The sequence below is a fragment of the Ailuropoda melanoleuca genome, chromosome 3, assembly GCF_002007445.2.
Source record: "Ailuropoda melanoleuca isolate Jingjing chromosome 3, ASM200744v2, whole genome shotgun sequence".
NCBI lineage: Eukaryota > Metazoa > Chordata > Mammalia > Carnivora > Ursidae > Ailuropoda > Ailuropoda melanoleuca.
The window spans coordinates 73,865,639-73,892,949 of NC_048220.1; the positions used below are offsets into that span (position 1 = coordinate 73,865,639).

Here is a 27,311-nt window from a genome sequence, read left to right on the forward strand (position 1 = left end):
TATGAATTTGATGGATAAATTTCCATTGTTTTTCTCATACCCTTTCTTTCCTTTAGACAAAACTGAGAATGGGCTCCTAATGGTCTGGAAGAATTAACTGTCTCCCTAAAGTGCCCAATGTGCTGTAAGGAATTATATTAGCTTCAAAGAAGAAGGTGACTTCTCATATGAGATTATTACTAAAACAAAAATGTAAGGCTATCATGTTGCTTAGTATTACAGCTCATTCTCATTCCATATATCTTTGAGACCTATTTTAATTTTCAAATGAAGACACTGAAGCCTAGAGAAGTTAACCCATTTCAGTGAGGTCACAGAGCCTGAATTTAAAACTTGGACTTTATGACTGAACTTAAAAGTAGAATATGTACTTTCTAGTTCTTTATACTTCATTACAGTTTGCTCAAAATACTGGGCTAATGGGTTTGCCCCGTTCAGATACACCCCCCTGGAGCTCTGGACCGTCCCTGCTTAGAAGCTGGAGACTTCTACTCCAGACCCTGTTCTGATGTCCATCGTTTGTGGCAGTAGCACAACCCAATACAGGGGCATTTTGTGCTGTAGCGCTTTAGATTTCATTGACTGCACCATATTTTGGAACTATGATACAGTAATGGATTCCATCCAGCTGATTTGAGTGGTCAAAGGTGAAATAATGATCAGCTCAAAAATCTGGACGTGATTGTGTGTGGTAGGCCCAGGACTACGTAAGGGTTTCAAAAGCAGTCCATTTTGTGGACTTTGAGATTGGTCTGAATTCCACGTGGTCCCACACCCTGGTGACTGCCTTTAAAATTGAGTTATCGCCTCATAATGGTTTGAGTGTCAGTGGACACAAGCTATATGATGAGCACAACAGAATCTTCCAACTTGGCTGTAAAGTCTTTAGCATTCCCAAGAACAAGATGGTTAAGTACTGTGTATTTACTGTGTCTTTAAGAGTGCAAACACCCACAGATAACACCCTTTTTAAGGTCTTGTCTTTGTGACCTTTGGTGGGTCTGTTCTGAAAACTCTTCTCCCGATAGTCATAAAACAGCATCAGAAACACAGAAATTTCCTGGACAGGTGCAGCTAGACTAGCCCAGAGGTTTCCAGCTATGGCTGGAGAGGGTGTGCCTCAAATGGGAAGCAGTGGTTGCAGGCTCCACGCCACACACACACATGCATGAGCACAACACACACATGCGTGCACCGTGTGCACACAATACAGCTTGCCCCAGAAGGATTCTGCTTTGGCCAAAATTAAATTTGAAAACCATTCTATGGAGGTGATATGATGTGGAACACTTCAGGCTCTGGAGTCTCACTTCCTGGCTTTGAATCCTAACCACACCAATAATTATGTGGTTCCTGGGAAAGTTTAAAAAAAGAAATTCTCTGGGCTTTAGTTTTCTCATTGATAAAAATGAGGATTATAACAGTATATTCCTCATAGGGTTGAAGTGAGGGTTAGATAATATTTCCGTGTATCAAATAATACATGGAAAGTGCCATGAGCAGTTTCTGGAACACAGAAAGTACTTAATATGTTGTGATACATTAACAATAATTATGATTTCTAAGTGCCACCATTAATGTCACATTGGATTAAGATTTCAAAATTTTAAACACCCAAGTAATAGAACTAAATATTAATTACTCTAACTTAAGCAGCATCCATGAGAGAATTTACTTGGAATGTGTAGGAAAGCTGTAAAATTTGGCACTCCAATTTGATAAATTCAGAAAATGACTTGGCAGTGTTCTACCGTAATGGGAGTTTGTGGCTCTTGAAATCTCTGATCACTTATATCGATCTGCCTTGCTGTTTGCTTGTGATATATGATGTACAGTTGTGAAAATATTCAACCAGGTGAACTGAGAAGCAAATACACTCCTTTTTACACTTAACATCATTTGGTTTCTAACATTAGTTTGATATCTGTATGAAACAGTATTGATAGGATAGGTATAAAATCTTAGTCTCTATTCTAGTTGCCTTCTAGAAACCAAACTCATTGAAAAATAAATTTAAAACTACAGATTGTTATTCTCAGGGGCAGATTTGACTGAACTACTATTTACTAACATACGGAAGCCTGATTTGGCATATATTGCACACCTCTGGACATCAAAAAATAATATCTGCGTTTGTATGATGCCTCTTATCAGTTAAAGGAACTCACAGACTCTTTAAATATTCTTATGAATATTTGGATTTTACTTTATTTCTATGGACAACTCTTAACTCACTCAGAGTCCACACTTCTAACATATTTCTGTCATAGGCGTACCTCTAGGTTCACATCTTACAGGATTCCCAGGGTAAAATAAAGCATTCAGTTAGCTGAATTTTCTCTCTGCAGGGAAGGAGAATAATAAAAACACATACATAGCCTCCCTGTGAACCAGGCTATGTGTTTAAATGAGTTCACTTATTTAATCCCCATTAACAACCCTATTTATAAATCCATTTAGAGAGGAAGAAACTGAGGCATAGAAAGGTAAGTCACATGCCTCAAGTGCTGTAGCTCAAGGAACCACAATTCAAAGCCAGTCAGACTTGCTCCAAGTCTTGGTTTTTAATCACTTTGTTATTCTGACTCTCACAATAACATAAAACAGATAGATAGACAGACACATGCATACATACATACATACATACATACATACATAATAGGAAGAAAGGCCAGAGGGAAGCATGATGGCTGGTTTTTGTCCAATCATCCCATCATCTCATCTACAATTGTAATAAGACTAGGTGTACTTTTTTAAAAAAGATTTTATTTAGGGGCGCCTGGGTGGCATAGCGGTTAAGCGTCTGCCTTCGGCTCAGGGCGTGATCCCGGCGTTATAGGATCGAGCCCCACATCAGGCTCCTCTGCTATGAGCCTGCTTCTTCCTCTCCCACTCCCCCTGCTTGTGTTCCCTCTCTCTCTGGCTGTCTCTATCTCTGTCAAATAAATAAATAAAAATCTTTAAAAAAAAAAAGTCCTTTAAAAAAAAAAAAAGATTTTATTTATTTTATTTGAGAGCGAGCATGAGTGGGGGGAGGGGCAGAAGGAGAAGCAGACTCCCCACTGAGCCCCATGCAGGCCTCATTCCAGGGATCCTGGGATCATGACCTGAGCCGAAGGCAAATGCTTAAGGGAGCCACCCAGCTGCACCTAGGTGTAGATTACTTTTGATCATACTTTCTCAACCAGTATCCCAACATTTTGACCAAGTTGAAGATCTCATTTGCAATTAAATTTTAAAAAGAAAAGAAATTCTGCTAGTGCTTTTGAGCCCTAGTTATGCCTTAATTCTCTCCCTCACTTCATCCCCATTAAATGAAACATTGTAATTTAAGCCTTGTTTTCTTTCTGACTTGGGTATAAATATTTCTCCTGTAGTTTCAGTTAATTATAGTTATTGCTGGCACTTCTGATGAATAACAATCCCTGACCAAAATAAGGCATCTTTTCCTCACTAGATGAGAATTTGCACGTATAGAAAAAGCCACCACTACCTTCTGTTCTTGTTGAAACTGTCTAGTGATTTCATCAGGGTCTTTTACTTAAAATTAAGTGTGAAGAGCCCTGTTCCACTGAAGTGAAGTCACAGCTCTGGGTTTGAAATTACATTTTTTCTCAATTTTATTTAATTCTGTTAGTTCTTCTGTAACACAGATGAATGAATGCCCTTTTAAATGCTTATTAATAATTTCATATGAAAGCAGCATTGATCACTAACATTAATCTCTCTCGGAGAGGTGTAATTCATTAATTCTTAGTGATTAATTGATACAATTTTAATAGTAATGTTTAATTTTTTTCTGAAAGTAGTGACTTTTTCCCTAAATATACAGCCAGAATTTGGCTGCATATCTACCTTTGTAGTGCATGCAAGAATTCTTCTGAAATAATCCTATTATTTGACATCTGAATTTAGAGCAACTGACACTTAGATTTGGGAATGGTTTGCCCGAGGTCATGTGTGAGAAATTTGTATTAATTTTCAAATTAAAACTGTAAGGCTACAACATTAGTCATATACTGAATCACTTAATAAATGAAGGCCAAGAGAAATCTGAACTCTAATTTTTAACTTCTCCGTGATTGAAAATGTTAAGTTTAAGTTAGAACCCAAATATATTTTATCATATAATTTCTTTAATAAGGATTTGAAATATTTCTTAATTGGGGATTAGAAAATAATCATCCTTGATATTGATGATTGAAGGCTGCTGGCCCAAGCCTACATACAGGTCCTTTCCTGTGAAATGAGAAAATGACCTGGGATGAGCCAGTACCGTACTAGCATTCTGTGACTCTCATGTAACGATGGGCAGGGATGGGAAGAACCCCAGTATTAAATCCAGATACATGTATCACCGGTCCTAAATGATTGCCTGGATTCTTGATCATTTCATCTTAAAGAGCACAGCCTTTAACCACCTAATGTTGAAAAAAATGGTGACACTGGAAGCAAAAACATCAATTCACCAAGCTAATGTTCACAGAAGAGAACATGAGCTCAGTTTTCCTTTAACTATTTTAGAAATTCTAGTTAACATAGTCACCTAGGGGCGCCTGGGTGGTGCAGTCGTTAAGCGTCTGCCTTTGGCTCAGGGCGTGATCCCGGCATTCTGGGATCGAGCCCCACATCAGGCTCCTTCGCTAGGAGCCTGCTTCTTCCTCTCCCACTCCCCCTGCTTGGGTTCCCTCTCTTGCTGGCTGTCTTTCTCTGTCAAATAAATAAATAAAATCTAAAAAAAACAAAAAAAAACAACAAAAAAAAAATAGTCACCTAGATCCTAAGAATTTTGAGGTCTTAGGTAGGTAATCTTAATGAATGCGCTATGATATTTTAAAATGAAATTTAAAATAATATATAATATATAAATAAATAATATATAAAGAAAATAAAATCTCTCCAAAAATGTTGCCATGCAAAAAGTCGTTCTCCTGTGCGTTGACTCAGTACTAAAACAGCCAGGTTGCTCGCAGCGTCCACCTTATTTCCTTACATATTACCTTTACTGTTCTGAAAATTCACGAGAAGTGTACATTTTAATAAGCACGTTCCAGATATTTACACTGCTTTTCCTTCTTGAAAATATCCACCCTAAAGGGACTCTCATACGTAACAAAACAGGCTGTTAACAACCTCTCAGTCAGTGCTTTTCGCAGATTCTGAGTGCTTACCAATCTAAGGTTAATGACAACTGGGATCACTCATAGCCAGACTGAAGTTTATTACACAATATTTCCAATATTTTATGAAATTCACATTTGTCCCCAGACAGTATAGTTCTTTTGGACACTGCGTATATTTGTTATCAGAATTAGTATCTCTGGACCTTCACAAGCACCTAGCTTCCAGTGCCCGCTGGTGAACCTCTGAACAGAAATGTTCCAGGAAACATGCTATTTGCTTCTTTTCTTTAATGGAAATAATTAACCAATTATCATTTTTATTGAGTCTCTTAGTGTCTTCAGTACAGTCAAGAGGTGTAAAAAGAGATAGTACAAATGAATTACAAGATGATAAGGGTGTTTAAACAGTTGACAACATAGACAAGTAGAGACTGGATCATAGAGTTCTGTTTAGCGCATTTCTTAGGCCATTACAGTGGGCCAGGTCCTGCGTAAGAGTTGGTGACAATAGTAAATACGACATGATCCCTGCCCTCAAGAAATTCCGTCTGGTTGCAGTGGTTCTGGGCTCTGAGAATCTGATGAAGGCAATTCAGTATCTCCATTGTCATGACGTTTGAGGTTCCCTGGAAGCCCATCAAGACTCTTCAGGAGCTGGTGAATGAGCACAGAATGATGGCCACCAGATGGACGAGCTGTAACTGAGATGAGAATGAATGACATATAACCTGAGGTTCAGACAACTTTAAAATAATTTAAAACATTTTCTTTGGGGAATGATTTATCCATCTGTTGATCTTTCTAGACATATCTAATTGTCATGCTTATACCACTATTTCCAGAGTTCACTTTCAAAAACACAGTTTTAATCATATCGCCCCATGCTTAAAAACCTTCAGGGGCTCCCAGTCGCCTGGAGCAGCAATTTGTGTCCTTTTTTTCCTATTATGACAAATGTGATACATGATGAATGTTACTCATCTGAGCAGCCCCATTCACATCCACTCCTGTGCCCAGAACTGTTGGCAAATGTAAGCGTGCCATCTGTAACTCTGTCCCCCTTCTCTTCGACTCAAGAAGGCAGATCAGAACACGTGAGTGAGAATGACATTCTCACTTGCTCTAATATATTTCAAAAGTACATTATTCCCAAACTCTGTGCTTTATGGCTACTAATAATGTACTTGCAGCATGCCTCAAAATGACTCATTGTAGAGGTCAAGACACCACAGCTCAGACTTCCTTCATTCATTGTTAAATCCGTACGTCTTCGTGTGATGTAAGGTACATTTTCCAGTCTAGACTAGCTCTCCAGGTCTGTTAATCCTGCCTGCTGCTCCCCTAACTCCATCTGGACATACACAGGTATCTTTCCAGACTACTTAAAGGTCTTGAAACACATTCTGCAATTGTAAACATCCTCACTTTTGATCTTTATGACCGAAATATTCTCTGCCCGCTTCTGCACTCAGCGAACCCCCAGTTACCTTTAAGTGCAAATGCAAGTGTTCAGTTCCTCTGGGAAACGTCCCAGGTGTGACCTTCACCCTGCCCTCTCCTGGCCAAGCCCCAGGAAGGATTACCGATCCACCCCTTGTGTTCCAGCACTGCATCGTGTCATAAGTATCTGGTTTCCATTTTTTCTCATTTTATTCTACAAGTTCTTCAAGGCCAAAAACTGTATTTTATTTCTTTGTGTTCCCAGAATCTAGCAGAAGGCCTTACATAGACAACACACTTAGGGAATAGTTGTTGAAGATGGTTCCGCCAAAGTTGTAGGCAGAACTGATCTAGGCATTCGGTTGTGCTGTCTCATTAATTTTTATGAAAGAAAAATGAAATGTGCAAAGGCAAAAGACTGTCTGAAGCGGTACTGTTTTCTTAAGTACAGTTGAGAAAATTACTTCGAAGTGTTTATTCTCGCACCAGCGTCCTCTCAAGCTCTCAGAAGCTGATTATCCAGATCCCGGGCTTCCCTTTCTCCCCCCAGTCTGTAATGCCTGCCTCTAAGGATATCACTGCATGTTGCCACAACCTCCAGAAGATGGGAAGGAGAAATGAGACTCGAATTGCTGCTTTTCTACCTCTCCGTGTCTCTTTTGAAGCATTCGAGAGGAAAAGAAATATCGACACTGATGCAGTAGATTTCACCAAATCTTCATAAATTTACATCCTCAGTTAGTATAGCGAATCCATACAGCATGCCTCTTTATTCACGAGCACGTTTATAAAAGGAATTAACACCAATAAGCCCAGGTATTCTCTAAGTATAAATGTGTTCTGATCAGAAATGAAAATAACTTGGAAATCATCCAGTCACAAAGTTTCTGTTATGTTCCCCTTCTGTTCTGGTAGGAAACGGTGAAATACAAGCAAAGAAAGGGTGTCTCTCCATTCCCATCGTTACAGGAACACTCACCTTCAGAGGAATGAGATCGGTATCTTGGGTTTCTCATACAAGAGACGATACTCGTGGTTTATTATAGGGTCTCGTGTATATTGAACATCCAGAATTTGCACAGCAGTTAGATCACTCACACACACACACACACACACACACACACACACCCAGGCTCATTGCCCATGCTTGCTATTTATTCACATGTCAAAGCTTTGAGTTAAAATGATGTCGTCCGTGTCACCATATTTCCCCAAAATATGAATTTTGAAGAAGAATCTTGTCCAGAAGAAAGCAGTCTCAGATTTGCTCTTTCATGACCTAAGGGTAAGCTGTTTTTACAGGCATGTTATCAACAGGAAGAGTGGGCATACGTCCACAAACCAGTTCACAGGCACTTCCTTTATCTCATAGCTCAGGAAGCTGGCCGGCATGTGCATGCGGTATATGGATGTAGAGCACGGCTTGATTTTGTTTTCCTTGCATCTAGTGACAGTACTGCATGAGTTTCTTATAGCCACAATGAATTTTCATGAGTTTATACTAGCTTTCCTTCTTATACCAAATGTATGGATTTCTCTCTTTAGATTTCCATATCGAAGAAGCACTGGATTGGCCTGGAGTATACTTGTTACCAGGCCAGGTTTCTGGGGTGGCTCTGGACCTTAAGAATAATCTGGTGATTTTCCACAGAGGTGACCATGTCTGGGATGGAAAGTAAGTAATATTTTTCCTTCAAGGAGTAGATGAAAAGAAATATAGCATGCGTTACTTCTTGTTAAACTCAGAATAACAGTAAGAGAACTACCAAGGTTCTTTTAGAACTTGATTTCTGTGAGCAAACCACATTTGTTCTTTTAATGCATGACTGTGATAAGCAACAGAAAGGAAGTCTTGTACTTTGTAAAACAAATGAGAATCGTTTTACAATTGAGTTTATGGAAAGAAGGCAGTAACAATCTGTGATCCTACCTGCTTACCATTTTCCTCCTTCCTCCTTGAAGCTACCTTCACATTCCTAAGGAGAGTAATATTAAAGGCAGTTAAGACAGTACATTGCTTGGGCACCTGGGTGGTTCAGTCGCTTAAGCATCTGCTCAGGTCATGATCCTGGAGTCCTGGGGTCAAGTCCCTCATCTGGCTCCTGCTCAGTGGGGAGTCTGCCTCTCCCTCTACCTTTCCCCCCTGGTCGTCATCTCTCTCTCTCTCTCTCTCACTCAAATAAATAAATAAAATCTTAAAAAAAACAAAAGACAGTACATTGCTGAGGCATTTCAAGACTTTAGAGAAAGTGCACCATGGGAAATTATCAACCAAGAAAAGTTATTAGTTGACTACAGTGAAGCCCTTTGTTATTTCCATGTTTATACTGCATAAAGAACCATTCTAAGGCAATTAACTCTCCTTTTCCATCAGACTGCTCCATGGCAGTGATCACAATTAGCCTTCTGGAGATTAGGGTTCTGGAGATTCGGCTACCATGTGTAGAAATGGTAGCTTGGCCTTCACATTTTCATAGAGATTAATTTTATTACTCAAATTTTCTCTTTTTTAAGAGCACCAAAGACTTAAGGACTAATTCCCCTCCTTCTCCCTCTGGGTTTCCCTTTCCAGCCTTTTACTCTACCTTCCACTCTCTTCTTGGAAGGATTTTTGGTAAAAGTGTCTATATAAAATTTTTGTTTACTGTGGGCCTATCACTGTTCTTAATGTTTACTTAAATCACTCACACAGTTGGGCACTCTTCCTATAAGCACCATTCACATTTTCCAGATGATGAAACCAAGGGAAAGTAAGTGTTTTGCCCACATTTCAGGGTTAGCAAATGCCAAAGCCAGGCTTCAGTTCCTTTCCGTCTGACTCCAGCGTTGGCCCAGGTACCCACTTTGTGATACTGCCTTTTATGGGCTTGTCAGTACATTCACATGATTATATTTTTAAAAGCTTGTCCAAAATTTAACAGGTTATGTTAATTCTCCTGAGTAATGACTATGCACTTACTCATTTGTTTTTATCACAATTTTACATGTGAAGGTAAATCTTAAGATATCAATTAAGGGTCATAAATCTTCTCCTTTCCGGTATACAGCTGTGGGGTCTCATTTGGAAAATCGTGGACCTACATGGATAGTTCAGTTGTTTTTTTCTTCCATTTTCAGAGATACTGACTACACTCGTGCTAATGCTAAGTCGGCTCTGTCTCTACACATAGATGGGGTTTTCTTTGTGCAGGTGAAGAGGGAACTCAGGCAGCATTTCAAACCAGATTGCCAGCTTTGTTATTGTTTAGTTGTCCTTTCCAGTTGTCACACTTGAAAATGGAATCTGAGGAGGAAATCACTTTAGAGTTCAAAGCAATCGAACTCAATATTCCTATTCATGCATCTCTGTTACATCGTCTTAGTCATTATTGAACATCTAATGGTATTTTAACAAGTGCTTTTAAAAGCAAACTATTTCTATTCATTGTAGCATATTCTTCTTTTTAATGAATATTGCTACATTTTCTGCATGGATTTCTAGCCACATTTTACCAGAGGAGAAAATTACAGCGTCATTTTCTCCCATTGATACTGTTTCAGCTGGCTACAGCTAAATTGGATAAAGTCCAATTCTCCATTTTAATGTGATACTCACTCCAAGCAAACAGCAGAGGCTGGAACAGTTTAATAGGAGAAGGGATCAGTAAAGGCCAGCTTGGGGTAGAAGATGATGACATAAGACCATGAAATAAGAGCCACAGGAGAACATTTTCTGGGACTTACATGTTAGTCCTAGCTAAAGAGCTGCTTTTTCCTGGCATCTGACCTTCATCTAGATAACCAGTATCATGGGCAAATAGATTCCAGTCTCACTGCCAAAGCCCTGGTGTGTTTGTTCTGATAAATGGCACCAACAAAAGGGTATTGTTAAAAATGCAAGACTCCTTCAGACCAGATGCACTGATTTAACTCATTAAATCTCTGTTTCTTCTTTCTTATTCATCTTTATCTTTCAGATTTAAGAATTTTGTTCTCTCTCTTTCCTTGTGTCCCTTCTGTATTGTCCACTGGCCTCTAGCAGCATTTTCAATCCATACTTGCCAGGAAATTCTCTTCTGGAACTCACTTCTCTGCTTTTAACCACTGTCTGCTTTATTATTCTATGAGGAGAATTAGAAGTGGATTACGCTGTTATTTTTTAGAAAAACAGATTTGGATTTGTGGATTCCATTCTTTGAACTGTCATGTGTGGCCATCCTTCATTCATAAGTTGCATTATATAAAATAGACAAAATACATAGTTTTTGTTCTCCCTCATTAAATATCCAAGGATTGTAAAAAGAAAAAAAAACAAAACAGCACCTGCCTGAAGAATTTATGATGTCCTGGTGAGAGACAATGGACATTAACGATTGGGTGGACATTGCATTCTTGTTGCTACCACTGTTTGAAGAGAGTAGTGAGAAATCCCCTATTCGTCTTCCTTGGAATTTTTCCCTTCCTGATAGTTCTCACGTTCACAAAATTACAATTTCCCTAAGGCCAGAACTTGCTCTAAATCCAATCTAAGCGCTCTGTATCCCCTAATTTTTAGGATGTGATCATTCTTTAACTGTCAGGCAGCACTTGGCATTAATAATCCCTAAATAATACTTAGTACCCAGTGCTCTTTGATATCATCATACCAACTGTTTTTATAAGTAGTTACTCCTCACTTCTGCCTGATTTTCCTGCTCACCCCTTACTCCTCTATTTAACCACGCTAATTAAGCATGGCAACCAAACTGAAATAATAATAATAAAAAACATTTAACCTCCTGAAAGGTGATTTCTCTCTTTGATTTCCATTTCTTCCCTGTCTGTCTCTTAGTTCAATATGGCTACTTTAAGAAGCTTCTAGCTGAATTAAGAAATGCCTATTACCAGCAGGGTGTAATGAAACTTTTAAGAGCCTCTCCTCTGTCCTGTGTTAGGGCATCATCACAGCTGGAGCTCTTTCAGGTTTAAATGCCTACCAGCAGGAGCTCAGTAGCTCCTGCCTCAGCAACAGCTGTTCCTGGGTCTCTGTCTTAAAATCACGACTACCGTCAAGCGTCAAGTCTTCCTTCTTGGCCTTTTATTTCTCTCAGCCATGGTTGTGGTTCTACTATGCAGGACTCACATCACATACCCACTTAACTAAGCCATGGGTTTTACCCCTAATTTTTAGGTGTTTAAAGTTGTTTCCTTTATATCATTTATTGTTTTTTCACAGGGAGTTGGAAGGGATCTTGGAAGTTGTTATCACTTGGAATTCTTTCAGTAAGAGAAAACCAACACAAACTAGCTAAGGAAAAGAGGAAATTTATCAGTTCGTAGAAGTGAAAATTTCAAGGGTATGGTAGTCCAGACGACATCACCCAGATCCATTTTTTAACACATTTTCTCCCAGTTGGCTCCATTCCTGGGCCTTGATTGATCGCTCTCCGTGTTTTCAGCTTCAGAATCACATTATCGCACTAGTCTCACAGAAGAGATAGTCCATGTCCCTGACCGGTCAACAGAAAATCCTTAAATTGAGCATATTTTTTGGTCTGACTTAGGTCATGTCACCTCCATTTCTAAACCAGTCATTTCGGCAGAAAAATGAAATCCACTCTTTGGCTTAGCCTAAAGTTTTTTGTTCTGTCCCTGGAATTTGGGAATAGAGTTGACATCATGGGAAGCAAATGGGCTGACGGTGAGGCTTAGAATGTTGGGTCAACCAAAAAAACATGGAGGTTTCATTAGCACAACATGAGGCAGTAGACACTGGGCACCCAGAATAGCAAACCTGCTCCAGAGCGCTCACCTCCCAGTTCCCGCCTAGCAGACACCTCTTTCCCAGATCTTCCACAGTCATCCAGTGCTTGAACTCTCAGTGTCAGGAAATTCCCAATGATATGAGATGTACTTTCCAATTATGGGACTAATCCAGGTGTTAGAAAGTTCTTCATTACGTTAAACTCAGATCTGAGCCCTCTAACTCCACCTTCATGACAACCTAATGCAGGATGAACTTACTCCCACTTATCCATGTCGGTTACTTACGTATTTCAAGGAAGTCTTATCTTCTCCAGACTAAATATCCCCAGGCCCTCAATCAGTCTTTATGCTGACATGATACTGTCATCTGAAGGCACTCTGATTTCTCATGCCTTTAAGGTGTTTGGTTGAGAAGTGGCCACAGTACCTCGTCTATGATCAGCAATGCAGTTATTGATCATGTGTATTTTACATTCATGTGAATGGAAAAGGATTGTATTCACTTTTATTCAGTAGTCATATCACCTTGTTGCCATGTGTTGAATCTGCTAAGATCTTCAAATACATTTCATAAAATTGTGCTCAAGTTTTTTACTGAAAACTTGTACTTACCTGGTGTTTTTATAAAATATTGAATTCAGGACTTTATTCCAGTTACATTTCACCATACTAGGTTTAACAATTTACAGGTATTATTTTATCCTTAATTAACCAGAGAACGAGCTGTCCCTCCCAGCCTCGTCTCAGGTCTGTTGGATGAGCATGCCTTTCCTGTCTTCATGAATGTTGTTTGTAAGATTTGAATAGTTGAATGGCCGACTTAGCAAATTTTGTTCTTGGAGATGTGGTCTTCTCGGAATCTTCTCCCATTTGCCCACCTCCCCAAACAGCTCACTAAACATCTCTTCATCAGTGCTTTATGGAATCTTGCTGAGATCTGTTGTTTCAGAAATCTCTCTGCATCCTAACTTCCAGAAAAATCAGTTCAAGATTTGCCTCACTAGTTTTCTGGAGTCTTAGTTATCTGCTTAAGGTTCTGCTCTTACATCTGCAAATTCTTTCATATCTTTCATTTAGTAAGCCTAGAAAACAGAACTCAAAGTGACTGAATGGTGCCTTAGTACCTTCGTATCTGAGAGAAAATTATGAGGAGTACCACAGAAAGAATGTCTCCATATTGTAGCATTTTCTCTCACATTGCCATTTGCCACTTACTCAAGCCATTTTCTTCTATAGAAGTGTTATGTCACTTTAGTTCTTGGTTTTGTGACTACTCTTCCATCTCTTCTGCATACACACATTAAATTTGATAACTGGCAGGGAGATTCTCCATTCCAGTGAGGTCAGTCCTAATCAGAGAAAACCATAGTTTTTTTGTTTTTTGAAGACAGGAGACATAGATTTGAATCCTGGTTACCATTTGAATCCTGGTTACCATTTCCTAGCTCTGAGCCCTGCATGAAGATGTTTGCACTCCCTTACCTGCAGCTCCCTAGTCCAAAAAATGAGGGCTTTATTAAGTGCCTCATTCTGTTGAGGAACAAAAGGCACTTTGTTAAGCACCTGGTCCTCAGTGGCCTTACTGACCCAACAAAGCCCAGTGCCATAATACCTAGTCCTTTGTTCTTTTCATCCCTATTTGTGATGTCTCCAGTGCTAGTTCCTCGGGGCAGTAAAGTCATACTGGTTTCTTTGTCTGTCTACCTCTTTTCCTCCTCACAGGGATTTTTTGCAATGTGTTTATTTTCAGAAGTAAGTGTTTTTAACATAATATTTAAGTGTATTCCATTCAAAGCCTCTGGCCTTTGTATGGTATATCTTTGCTTCGCTAATATCGAGGGGACCTTTCCACTTATTTTCTCACTTGGAAACTCATGGTTTTAACAGAACGGTAGAGGGTGGGTGGTGGGGGGATGGGTGAAATAGGTGAAGGGGCTTAAGAGTTATCGAGATGAGCACTGAGGAATGTACGGAAGCATTGAATCGCTGTATTGTACGCCTACCATGAATATAATGCTGTATGGTAACTACCCTGGAATTAAAATTTAAAAATTAAGAAAAAGCAAAAGAAAACCTATGGTTCTTTCTCCAGCTTCTTAATTTATATAATTACAACATTATATTTCTACTTCTCTCCTTGGTTGCTGTTATTTATTTTGCATTCCCGTAATTTTGATTGATGGCACAGAAGTTTATTTTCTCCTTACTCTTGTTTCTTTTCTGCGTGAATATAGCAAAGCATTTCTTCTCAGCCTTATCTAAACTGTTTGATTAGCTACTAATGTGCAAAATCATTAGCAGGGAATTCAAACTGCTAAAATAAAGAACTGATGAATTCGGGCCTATAGGCCAAGGTTCAGTCTCTTTGGCTGAGTGCTTTTCAGAGAAGCAAACAAAAATCAGCAGTGCTGCAGGCACTGCGTGAAATTTGCAGGGTATTATTATAACCTGTAAAAAGTTAAATGTGGTTGAAATAAAGACCTCTCTGCAGCATATAATGCGGGGTAACTGCTTTAGAATACCACAGAAGCCGCGTGCCATAGCAACGGTATATGCAGCTCTGTAATCTGACATCCGGTTATGAACTGTTCAAGGGTTACCTTCCTTTGTATTGCAGGAGCCTATAAACTACTTTATTTGGCAGATTTAGTGTGTGTGTTTATGATTTTCCCATTTAAGAAAAAATATCAATTTCTTTTATTACTTGCCTCGTGTCACTACCAAGGGCCAGTAGCCAGTTGCACGAAGCCCCAGCTATCCCAAATGAAAAGGATTACGACTGGTCCGCCAATCAATTGAGTGACTGTCTCTGGATGTGGGACTAGGTATGCTGAGGTCTGGCATGCTCCAGTTTTATCAGGATGTACAACAGTACTATTGGCCACTATGCAACGCCACTGTTATTAGCTGTCAGTAGGGGGGCAGAACACTACCAGCGTATCAAGTGTATAGCACATGGTAAGAATTACGAGGACTTGGCAACTGTCCATATTACTAACCCCCCAAGTAGGGGTGAAGTAGAGAATTAATATACTAATATGTTCCATGTCCAAGCAAATAAACTACAAGAATAGATGAAAATTTAGGAAATGCAGAAGGGAAAAGGAAATCTAAATACGATCAGTGGATTTTTAGCAATATCAAGAAATATCCTGGTTGTGATGTTGTGCTATCGTTGTGCAAAATGCTACCTTTGAGAAACTTCTCTCTGTATTATTTCTTGCAACTGCATGTGAATCCACAATTATCTCAAAATTTCAATTCCAAGAAAGAGGAAACAGATTTTAACTCCTTACAGTCAGGGAAAGCATAACTCACATTATCTAGATTGCCACTGTGCCATTACAAAGCGCTGCAATGTTCTTGGAAAATGAGGAATATAACATAAGCCTTAAAACAGAAAATAAATGAGGAGACTATTACACTCTATCATGTGAACTTATAGAGTACTGTGAGTCTTAGACACGCAGAGCTTATGTTACCTAATATCACAGATGTGTTGGCAAAAAAGCAAACACTGATGGTTGAATCCAGTGCCATTGTTTTCTAGAAGAATAGTTAACGATGTTTTTTAGTACAGAAATTCATATTGAAAATAGAGTTTCAGATATAGGATAAACTCTTTCGGGTTTCATAGTTTTAAAGAGTTATGTCGTATTCGCTCTTTCTCGGTCTCCCATGATTTAATAAGACCTTGTATATTTTTACATTGGTTCTAATAAAATTTCACGTTTCAATTTAATAATGAGCACATGATTATCTTACGAAATCTGCTTTGTTAGTGATGTTACTTCTGTTTCATAAACTCGGGGACTTTTTTTTTTCCCTAGGGACTGCTGTGTGGTTTTAACTACACATAATAGTATATATAAACAGTATTACTTAAGTTTTAGGTTGACAAAGCTGAGTCAATATTTTGTTTTCAATTGAATGCATCATTAATAAGAACTACTTCAGGGATTTATTGTTATCTTTCATGAAAAATGTTCCCAAAAGACTGTAACAGTCAAGAAGCTCAAATCATTGTGTGATGTGTATTGTTAATGGCAAGAGAATGTAATTTTGAAATTTTTATTCTTCTACTGGGACTCTGCATAAGTTCCACAAAAATCGCAACTGACCGATCAGTAGGTATGTGACAGATCTGATCATTCTTTTGCCTTTCCAAGTTGCAAATATATCTCCATAAATATTTAATATTTTTCAGATTCTTCTTTCGCTTATACAATTGAACTACAAAATAGTAATCGTTTTTTTTTTCACAATTTTGATTCTATAAAGGCAATTCTGTTACAGAAATATTCATTGATCATCCACTGTTGGCAAAATATAAATACATTATGTATACTTTTATATGGACACACACATGCATATGACTCAACTATGTGCTGATCCGGTTCTTTGTTTTTTAAAAAATAAATTGGTCTCTTGGTGTTTGGTATGTTTATCTCTCTGTTACGTAAGATTAGATTATAAGATTTTATCTTTGTCACTTATTCAAAAAATTTCCCAAACAGGAATCAAAATAAATACAGTATCTGTGATAATTGTCAATTTAGGGAAATATATGACTAGCAATTCATATAGAAATATAAATGGAAAAATATATATATAAACATATATGTTCATAATATTTTATAACCTGGGAGATACAGAGTTAAAAAGCAGAAATTGTCATATTTCTTTTAGTTTTTATATTATTATATAGTTCTCCATTTTGTACTTATAGAATAGCTGTTTTATGGAAGTTTTGTGTTTCTAAGCATATTTTTGTTTCAAGAATCAATTATGTTTTATATTTTTAAAGTATTTTGAACATTATATCCTATATCCTTATAATATGTATTTGTATGTTATACCTATGGCAATACAATAGTAAACATACTTTTGATCACTACCCTTCCTGCTATCATTTACACTTTCCTTATGACAGTGTAAGTTAAAATAAGTTACGCTTTCTTTTGTAGTTTGAAAGAAAATAGCTATTGAATTAAAATATTTTGAGGAGCTTTGAAAAAAGTAGTTAAGAGTTCTTGATAGTATCTTGGTAGTATTTCTTAAACTCTCACGTGAATATGAATCACCTGGGGATCTTGTGAAAGGACAGATTTCAGATTCAGTGGGTGTGAGACCTCGCATCTCCAGGCAGTTCGAAAGTTGTTGCTCTGCTGACCACTCTGAGCAGCGCGGTTCTACAAGCTGATGGTATATATACTGGCACATATATATATGTATGTATATGTATGTGTATGTGTGTGTGTATAAATATATGGACTCAAAGAGAAATGTGAAGGACAACAAAGTTTAAGCTCTTCTTGATTCTCAAGTGAATGGTCTGCATTTCTCAAGTGCATTGCCATTTCTCATTGGCTTATTTTCCATTCCAATGCCTTTTTTTAAATTTTTATTATTATTTTTTTTTAGTTCTTTTGATAGCATGTTTGTTTACCAGCAAAGAGGACTCGGGCCAATTGAAGAAGACACTATTCTTGTCATAGATCCAAATAATGCTGCGGTTCTCCAGTCTAGTGGAAAAAACCTGTGAGTGAAATTACTTCTGTTGTTAAGACTTATTACATATATTTTGTTAAAGTGTGGCACTGGCGCTGGTCTTGGAAAGGCTGTATCCTACAGTGCTGGTGAAAAAGCTCAGCTTACGAAAGCAAGAGACTAATTGGGCCATCCCATCTTCCATTTTCTAAATAGGTGGTTCTAAACTCCAATTGAAATTAGAATCACCTGGGAAGCTTCAGAAAAAACCAGACCGAGGTTTAGTCTGGGACGGGGCCAGGCATCAAAAGCTACTTTTAAAGCTCCCAGGTGATTCTAGTCGATACTCAGACTTCATAGCACCATTGATACACATGGCTAACAAAGTAAGTTGCTGGTCAGCTTAGATCTGAAGATTAAAAAAAATTTTTTTCAGCATAAGAGTCACATAACCAAAACCATCAAGTAATCATTAAGAAAAAAGGCTTCTTCTGATCTCAAAGTGAACACTACACAAATGTCATTTTTAGCTTTCCTTAGCATGCATAGGTAATTTAGCTTTGAAAGACTTATTATTCGGTCTTACTCCTAGATGACATTTGGCAACCAAAAAAAAAAAAAAATACTGGCTGATATTCATGGTCACTGAAGGGAAGGGGCACCTGCTTACAGAGTGTCCTCGACCATTTTAACCTGGCAGCTTCAGGAACTGTACCCTGCTCCATCTGCTTAGGCATAGGAAAAGCCAGGGAGCCCTCCATTCTGAGCCCAGCTGCTTATGAGGATGGTAATAATGAGACTTTTTTATAGGATTCTAAGGTGGTGCGTCAGGGGCCAAATCCTAATAGCAGCTCTACCACTTAGTGTGTTTGAGCCTGTCTCCTTGGTGCTCCACCCATGAATCAGAAGCATTCTCTTTCCAGAAAGGAATCAGAGGAAGGCGGAGCACTGGCTGCCAAATGAACCTGGCCAGCAGTGGGGTGTCTGTGTTGAAAGCAAATCATAACCCTCACATTCAGTCACCAAAACACGGATCCAGTTCAGTTCATTAGTCAAGCTCAGGGTGTTACAGTCTTGGCTCATGAAAAAAATCTGTGGTGTCACCACCATGGTTAAGGCTAGAAGCTGACAAACAGCTTGTGGTTTGTCAGGTGTCATTTGACCACAACCACATTAAGATATTGCCCATGTGTTCGTTAATTCTAAGTTCTTTAAGCCTGTGAGCCTCTGTCGACATTAGTTTACAATGAGTTCTCTTACCCAGATCATCCCAATTGAATTGTTAAATAGATTAACCATCTCTAATGATTATCCAGCACACGGCTTCACTTTGCTCAGATGAGCATGTCTGCTGGCAGGTGCCTTCTTTGGGTTTTACTGTCTTTAGGAGGCACTCTTAAAGCTTTAGGGAGTCCTATATTTAATATTTTATATTAACAGATTACATTACCTTGAAGTATATTTAAACTACTGAAACTATATAAATCCATTTATATTTTTCTAGACAATTTGCTTTATTCCATTTCTTTAAACCATTCTTTTTTTTTTTTTTTAAGATTTTATTTATTTATTCCACAGAGATAGAGACAGCCAGCGAGAGAGGGAACACAAGCAGGGGGAGTGGGAGAGGAAGAAGCAGGCTCATAGCGGAGGAGCCTGATGTGGGGCTCGATCCCATAACGCCGGGATCACGCCCTGAGCCGAAGGCAGGCGCTTAACCGCTGTGCCACCCAGGCGCCCCGTATTCCATTTCTAAAATGTTAATATTTATGATCTTTGAACCTGTTTTTAAATTGATGCTATTTGTGTTAATATACTGTAGTTTGTGATAAATATTTGTAATTGTAGGCTTTATTTATAGATTTTTCAAGGATTAAATAAATACCACTTAAGATATGTCAAAAGGAGGGATGGGGAGATGGGGTAACGCGGTGATGGCCATTAAGAAGGGCACGTGATGGGATGAGCACTGGGTGTTACATGCAACTGATGAATTATTGAACTCTACCTCTGAAACTAATGATGTACTATATGTTGGCTAATTGAATTTAAATTAAAAATATGCTTTAAAAAAGATATGTCAAAAGGTTCCTATTATAACAGATACTTTCATTTAATTTATGTTGGGCTTTAGTAATGCAGGTACATGTTTATCAATTCATAAACTTATATTACCTTTACAGACTAATTAGCAAAAAAATTCTTCTCATGTATGCTTTGGGAATAATTATATAATTGAGACCATTGTTTTTATTTTGCAGGTTTTATTTGCCCCATGGCTTGAGTGTGGATAAAGATGGAAATTACTGGGTCACAGATGTGGCTCTTCATCAGGTAACCTTCCATTTGGCATTGATTCAAACGGAACTTAATGGAGTTCCGCTTTTGAAATGCTCTAGAGCTATCTGGGTCTTTTCTGTCACCCAGGAAGTTGATAAGAAGAAAATGGAGCTGCCACATCTGAAATTTTTCTTTTAGAACTCAGGGCTAGGAAAGCTAATATGCATATAATCAAGTCATCCTTGTAGGTTGGGCTGGCAGGAAGCTTAGGGCCAGATGCAAGGCTTAACTGTAACAATTGTATGGGCCTTTCCACCCTCCTTGGCTTTCCACATCTGCTTTTCTTTTCTGGGTTCCCAGGACTTAGTTTTGTGTTTTATGTTGTTGTTGTTTTTTCCTAAAGCACTTTAATCTTCTATAAATCCAGGCAAGATCTTGAGGTACATCCATGTTTATATATAAAACAGCACATTTTTGTTGTTTTTAAAGGAAGTTCTGTTTCCATCACAGAATAGCCATAAGGTCTTCCTCTCAAAAGATGAGCTTTAATATCCATTTTATGAACAGGTTGCAAAGAAGTGCGAAAACTAGGGAAAAAAACCTGGAACTCAGAAGCTATAACTGTAAGAGTATTCCAGCATCATCTCATTACCGAGATGACCGACACTCATTACTGACACTTATTGCGCATGCATTACCTGGAGAGCATCGTACTATTAGCCAAGGAGAGACAAAAAAGTGTGAGGTGGGTGGAACAACACATGCATTCACCACTAGTCTCCATTCACCGCTAATTACCTGGATGACCTTGAACAGATCACTTCATCTCTAAGGGTCTCACTTGAAGAATGAAGGAATCAGACCAGATGATTTTTAGAGTCCCATCCAGTTCTCCAAAGTATCTTTTTCTAAATAAATCTCTGGGCGCCTACACTCTAATTGCCTGTGAAAGTGGTCTGTGTCAGGCAGGGGTGTACCCATAATAACCATGCAAAGTGGGTAAGACTTTTGTTCCTTCTTAAAAAGGTGTTCAAACTGGATCCAAACAGTAAAGGCGGCCCTCTGTTAATCCTGGGAAGGAGCATGCAACCAGGCAGTGACCAGAATCATTTTTGTCAACCCACCGATGTGGCCGTAGACCCAGACACGGGAACCATCTATGTATCAGACGGTTATTGCAACAGTCGGATTGTGCAGTTTTCACCAACTGGAGAGTTCATCACACAGTGGGGAGAAGGTACTCCATCTGACTCTTGATCTCTAATTGTTATTCTTAGCCAGTAACCCTAGGAAATAGCGACTGGCCACCCCTCACATTCTTTTGAATGTAATTGTCCCCTGCAGTGGGAAAAGCACGGCCTCTGTATGCATCCAGTTGGCAATTTTCTTACACACACACAACACACACATACACACACAGAGTTTTGTGAGAGGAAAAGAGAATGCTTCAATGCAAAAACTTAGTCCAAATAGGGAGAAAATCCATAATGTGTTTGTGGGTAAGAGATGTTATAGAATAAACTTATAAACTGCTTTACCTTATTTTTCCCCTGGTCCCAGATATTTAATGGTTTACTACCATGGATTTGGAAAATTAGAAAACTTTAGAGTCAGACTTTGGGTGATTTTGTAAATTGTGTACCTGAGGTTTTTCTTTGTTCCGTAGAGTCTTCTAGGAGCAATCCTAAACCAGGCCAGTTCAGTGTTCCTCACAGCTTGGCTCTCGTGCCTCATTTGGGCCAGTTGTGCGTGGCAGACAGGGAAAATGGTCGAATCCAGTGTTTTACAACTGACACCAAAGAATTTGTGCGAGAGATTAAGCACGCATCATTTGGAAGAAATGTATTTGCAATTTCATATATATCAGGTACTTCATCTTTATTTTTTGTTTATTTTTTGTCATGCTATACTCTATCCTTACAAATTATTTGTCTTGTCTTAATATGCCCTTTCTATGAACTGTTTTTCTTATTAAGGGATTGAAGATGCTTTAGAGAGCAGATCTTAAACTATTTTAAAACTGTTAGTGCCTTGTAGATCATTTTCAACTCATGTGACCCTGTTCTTTATACAGAAATAAGAAAGCACTCAAACTTAACTGTTTGTAATGGATTCAAAAATTGCTCCCAAGTACTGATTTTCATTTTTCCTTAATTAGGATCATTTGCTCTAGTTATTAAATGATTAATATTATGTCTTCACACATCATCAACGGATGGTGAGTGATGAAATCAGTACAGTATTCAAAATACTTCTGCTAAACATTTGTTACAAAAGCATTGGCCAAGTTTTTTTGGTTTTTTTTTAAAGGTAAATATGTAAAGGAAGTGAGGCTTATATTTAAATGCCAAGAGAAACGACCAATAAAATCCGGGATTTTTTTTTCCCCTTTTCAAAATAGATTTTCTTGACTTGGAGAAAATCAGAAAAATAATATAACCTTATAAAATAAGCTCCAGTTGATTCATATTACAAAATAACTTGCATAAGATTTCTTTAAATCATGAATACTGAGCAACTAAAAATATATTTCTAAAATGGGATATGTAATTTGTACAATATGTCTCATAAATATATGTGTACCTCTTTTATTTTATTTTTTTTAAGATTTTATTTATTTATTCGACAGAGATAGAGACAGCCAGCGAGAGAGGGAACACAAGCAGGGGGAGTGGGAGAGGAAGAAGCAGGCTCATAGCGGAGGAGCCTGATGTGGGGCTCGATCCCTTAACGCCGGGATCACGCCCTGAGCCGAAGGCAGACGCTTAACCGCTGTGCCACCCAGGCACCCCCTGTGTACCTCTTTTAAAGTGGCATTGGCTATTTGTAGTCACCACCATTATATTTACATTTCTTCTACTATTAAAGTTGCATATGCCTGCTATCTTCCCAAGCAGCCCCCAGCGTATTTAGGAAACGGAGTAAAGAGATTCAGGCGACCAGACAAGGTGCGAGTTTGGCTTCCACAAGGAATAAGTAATAAAGTAATAAAAGACTCTCATTAGTGTCAGTGAAAAAGAAATTCTCATGTTGGTTTTTACTTCATATTTAAAGAACAAGTTTGGCAAGACCATTCACTTAATAAAGAGGGTGATCAAGTTCATAGTGAATAAAAATAAATCAAACAGAAAAACATTAAGAGAGAATGTGAAAGAAAATCTGATTAAAATCAGAATTTAAGCAAAGACACAGTGTATTTAATTAGAATCCCCTCTACAATATTGCACAACAGTAGTTAATGCTCATAGTGTTGATTTTTTTCTTAGTATGATATGCTAAAGAATCTTTTCCTAATATCCTTTAAAAAAAGATGAAAAGGTCTTTGACAGTACTTTAGTGCGATATATATTTTATTGTGTTTTAATTCTTTAAAACATAATATTCAGTCGTCTGAAGTGTTTATTTAACCCAAACATCACAGTTTCTATTATTTTGTATAAACACTACTCTATTAGGTAATATAATTTTGCTATAAAAAGTATTCATGGAGTTAATATTAAAAAGATGATCTAATTTTTTTAATTAGGAAAAAAATAGGTCTTTGATAACCTGAACTATGCATCTCACATTTTCAAATTTCAGTTGTTTAAAATCAGATGATTCTGGGGCGCCTGGGTAGCACAGTCGTTAAGCGTCTGCCTTCGGCTCAGAGCGTGATCCCAGCGTTCTGGGATCGAGCCTCACATCGGGCTCTTCCACTGGGAGCCTGCTTCTTCCTCTCCCACTCCCCCTGCTTGTGTTCCCTCTTTCGCTGGCTGTCTCTGACAAATAAATAAATAAATCTTTAAAAAATAAAAAATAAATAAAATCGGATGATTCTGTTTCTACGGTAACTTCACTTGCTGCCTTTGTTTATTTTTCTCTGATTCTCCTTGTAGTGATAGCATATAGTACTTATTTTTTAAAAGATCTGATATCCCACAATGACTGACTTCAAGGTTATCACTAGGATGTCTGTGATAACCATATGTCTCTGTATTTGTATCGCTATCTGTGTGTTCCTGATTTCTACTGGCCTCCTCAGTGGAAAAGGCCTTGCAGTTCCTGGTTTTCCTATTATAAGGAGGTTAGTGCCTTAACTAACCTGTTTGCCCCTGTTCTTATTATTCAACATAGATTTGCTTAGTATTTTATTTTCTACTTTTGTTTTCAATTATAGGGACTAGGCTGACCACCCAGAGTTAATTGTTTGTGTAATGTACTTGCATATACTTGAAGGCCAATCTTCTCCATATTTTAAAGAAAGGCTAACTGGATGTATTGTCACAGGTTTGCTCTTTGCGGTGAATGGGAAGCCTTTCTTTGGGGACCAAGAACCTGTACAGGGATTTGTGATGAACTTTTCCAGCGGGGAAATTATAGATGTCTTCAAGCCAGTGCGCAAGGTATTTGCATACATTGCCTAGGTATCCGTTGTCATGAGAATAGACTAAATATGAATCTTGGCATTCAATTTGTACTTGAATGACTTTTAAAAACTTTAAGATGTGATAACCTTCTTAGCTACGTTTTTAGGAGTTTCCTATTACTATGTTTTATTTAGAATAAATATCCTTGTCTGTTCTTAGATCAGTTTCTTCGGATGCAAAGTAACACTGTGCCTTTCTATGGTTCTTAGTAGACTTTGCACACCAGAGCAAGTTGAAATTCACTGTAGTTAGAAGACCAAAAAAATAAGTCTTTTCCTGCTTTCATCCAAGTAGAGAGGATACCACAGTATGTTAAATTGTACTTTTGTAGTTCTCTGGGATGCAACAGAAATCTTGTTTTTTGTATGCTGTTACTGCATTGAGCAACAAGACTTGAAAATAGCGCTTCCTGGAATTTATTCAAGTCCTAAAAGCTTGGTTTAGGACAGAGACTAAAGGCTAGTTTTGACTTCACAAATGGTTTACCACTGTTTATTCTAATAGTGCTTTTTACAGGCAGCCGGACTGGTTCACAATGCCCATCGCCCGTCCGTCTCTTCGGTGTACTTTCTCCGCAGTGTGACTGCCAGAATGATCCGCACATTCACATACGCTGGCTGCATGCACCTATGGCTGGTTTAGAAAATCCAGCCTGCTACAGTGCTGCAAATCAGAGTTGTGTTTCGAAACCTGTAAAGATGTATTGGCTTTCCTTGGATCAAAGCACAGCTATCATGAAGCACTGGACAAACTCTGTCTCCATACTCATAACTTTGATGGTCTTCTTTAAAATACCAAATTTGCTAGATTAAAAAAATTTGTTTTAAATGCCTCAATATTTGAGAAATTTGTCCAGTAGAATACTGACAGCTATGCTGGGATTGATCAAAGTTCATTCTAGAGATATTATTAAGTATCTGTTCCGTGTCAGGATATGTGCCGATGCTAAGGATATGACGGTGAACAGAGCAGGACAGAACCTGCCCAGCCTCTCCCTCAAAGGGAGTTTTAGCAACAGCCACAGGATCTGAACTGAACCAAGCTGAATCTGAACTAAAGACTGCAATACAAATTCCCTTTTTTTTTTGTAATTTTCTATTCATACACAACAAATAGGACTTTTCATGCTATTTCACCTGAAAAGCAGGGAGGAATAAAATATCTAACGACAGTAGCCCTTCAGAAAGAAATTCATTACATTGATAATATATATTTGACTTCAGTAGTATTTCAGATCCTTACTGATTATCTGATCTTTATTGTTTTGCCCCTTTGAGTTAACTTCCTCACATCTATTGATACAGTGAGAGACTTAAATTTCTTTCATGTCTTCGATTTGTATTAGTGTGGTGTTTGCCTTGATTTTTCTTTTAATGATAATATACTGTGTCAACCGGGACATTAACTTTTAATTCAAATATGCATCGAGAAAGCAAAACTGTGTGCTACATAAGAAGCTAAATTCTAAATGAGCCTTATTCTCATAAAAACCTTATTCTCCTATTCTGTAATGAACAGCCATGAATGAAAACCTCAGAAAGCCTTATGCCTAAACATTAGCATTCACCAGACATCCAACAATGAATAAATCACAATATGTAAGTCAGTACAGCAAACTTAAAAAAGAGAGCCTAACTCTAAGGTGAAATTTGCTTTTCCTTTCAATAAACAAGACTTGTTATTACACCAAAATATAGAAATTTATTCTGTGTTGACTCAGTAAACGAAAATCAGTTTATGAATCTCTCAGAATTGCCATTTAGTTACATTATCATCACAAAGATTAAATTGGGGTGAAGGAAATCATGTGGTGTATTGACTCCTATGTAAGAAGAGATTCTTCCTTCAGATCAAAAGTCAAGTTTTACATGATGTGTCTGCACCTCTGTGTGTGCCTGTCTACCACTTACCTCCTTGTGTACTTCGGTTCTCCCTCCTCTGTTACATTCTTCAGAAAAGTTTGTGCCTGAACGTATGAGCTCCATTATTATGTCTATGCAGGGAGGCTGAGGGAAAATAAAGAGGATGGTTCTCTCAAATGGTATCAAAAAGGTATGAGGGCAAAAGATACATAGTTACCTCCCACTTTCTTCTCCCCAGAATCACAAGAAAGACTGTGGTTCCTAACATCTGCTTGTATACACATCCTTCAGGCTGGCATTTATTATGATTTTTTTTATTTTATTTTACTTTTATTTTTTTGGTCTTCTTTCTTTTGCAAGGCCGCTCGTATGGAAGGGAACGATCCCTGCCACTCCATACCAAAAAGAAAAGAAAAAAACAGTAAGCCCAGATTTATGTTGTTTCTCCAGCCTTAACAATGGAGATTAAAATTTAAAAGGTTTGACAGTATTCGAGCTCAAAGTGTCACATAAGTGAAATTATTTATCCAAGAGTTAAGCAGCACACCTGGATCTCATATGCAAGTCTTTAGACCCTAAAATGTGTTTAACCTTTTAATCCCCTGAGGCGCACACTGGTATATCAAGGGACACACTGAACTACAACATAACTTGGTGCAACGTCTTGGAGAACTATTTGACTTAATGTTAAGTTTAAACGTTATTTGGTGTTAAAACAAACAAAATTATGATACTGAGAACACAAATCCCTTATGAATTTTTAAGACAAAATATAAGATTTTGAGAGCGGATTGCCCTGGGCTGTGTCACCAGATGCCCCAGGAGGATGCTGTCACTCTTTCTCTCGTCAGTTTGACTTTGTTAGGGAGGGGTACCTCCACAGGAGAGAGAAGAAACCTCCGTAGAGTTCACAAAGCCTGGATTGGAAGATCTTTAAATTCACTCAACTCTGAGATCCTCACGCTTAATCCTAAAGCTTACAA

At 38.1% G+C, this 27,311-nt stretch overlaps 1 protein-coding gene across 22 annotated transcripts in view; it reads left to right on the forward strand.

The window, feature by feature from the left end:
- Positions 1-27,311, forward strand: part of PAM (peptidylglycine alpha-amidating monooxygenase) — a 277,044-nt gene that overhangs the window by 235,521 nt on the left and 14,212 nt on the right. For all 22 annotated transcript variants that reach the window (XM_034656561.1, XM_034656571.1, XM_034656560.1 and 19 more), the window contains 6 exons: positions 8,109-8,238; positions 17,712-17,828; positions 20,039-20,111; positions 21,084-21,294; positions 21,724-21,924; positions 24,327-24,442. In XM_034656561.1, coding sequence (XP_034512452.1) covers positions 8,109-8,238; positions 17,712-17,828; positions 20,039-20,111; positions 21,084-21,294; positions 21,724-21,924; positions 24,327-24,442 — 848 coding nt within the window. The remainder of the gene's footprint in view (positions 1-8,108; positions 8,239-17,711; positions 17,829-20,038; positions 20,112-21,083; positions 21,295-21,723; positions 21,925-24,326; positions 24,443-27,311) is intronic.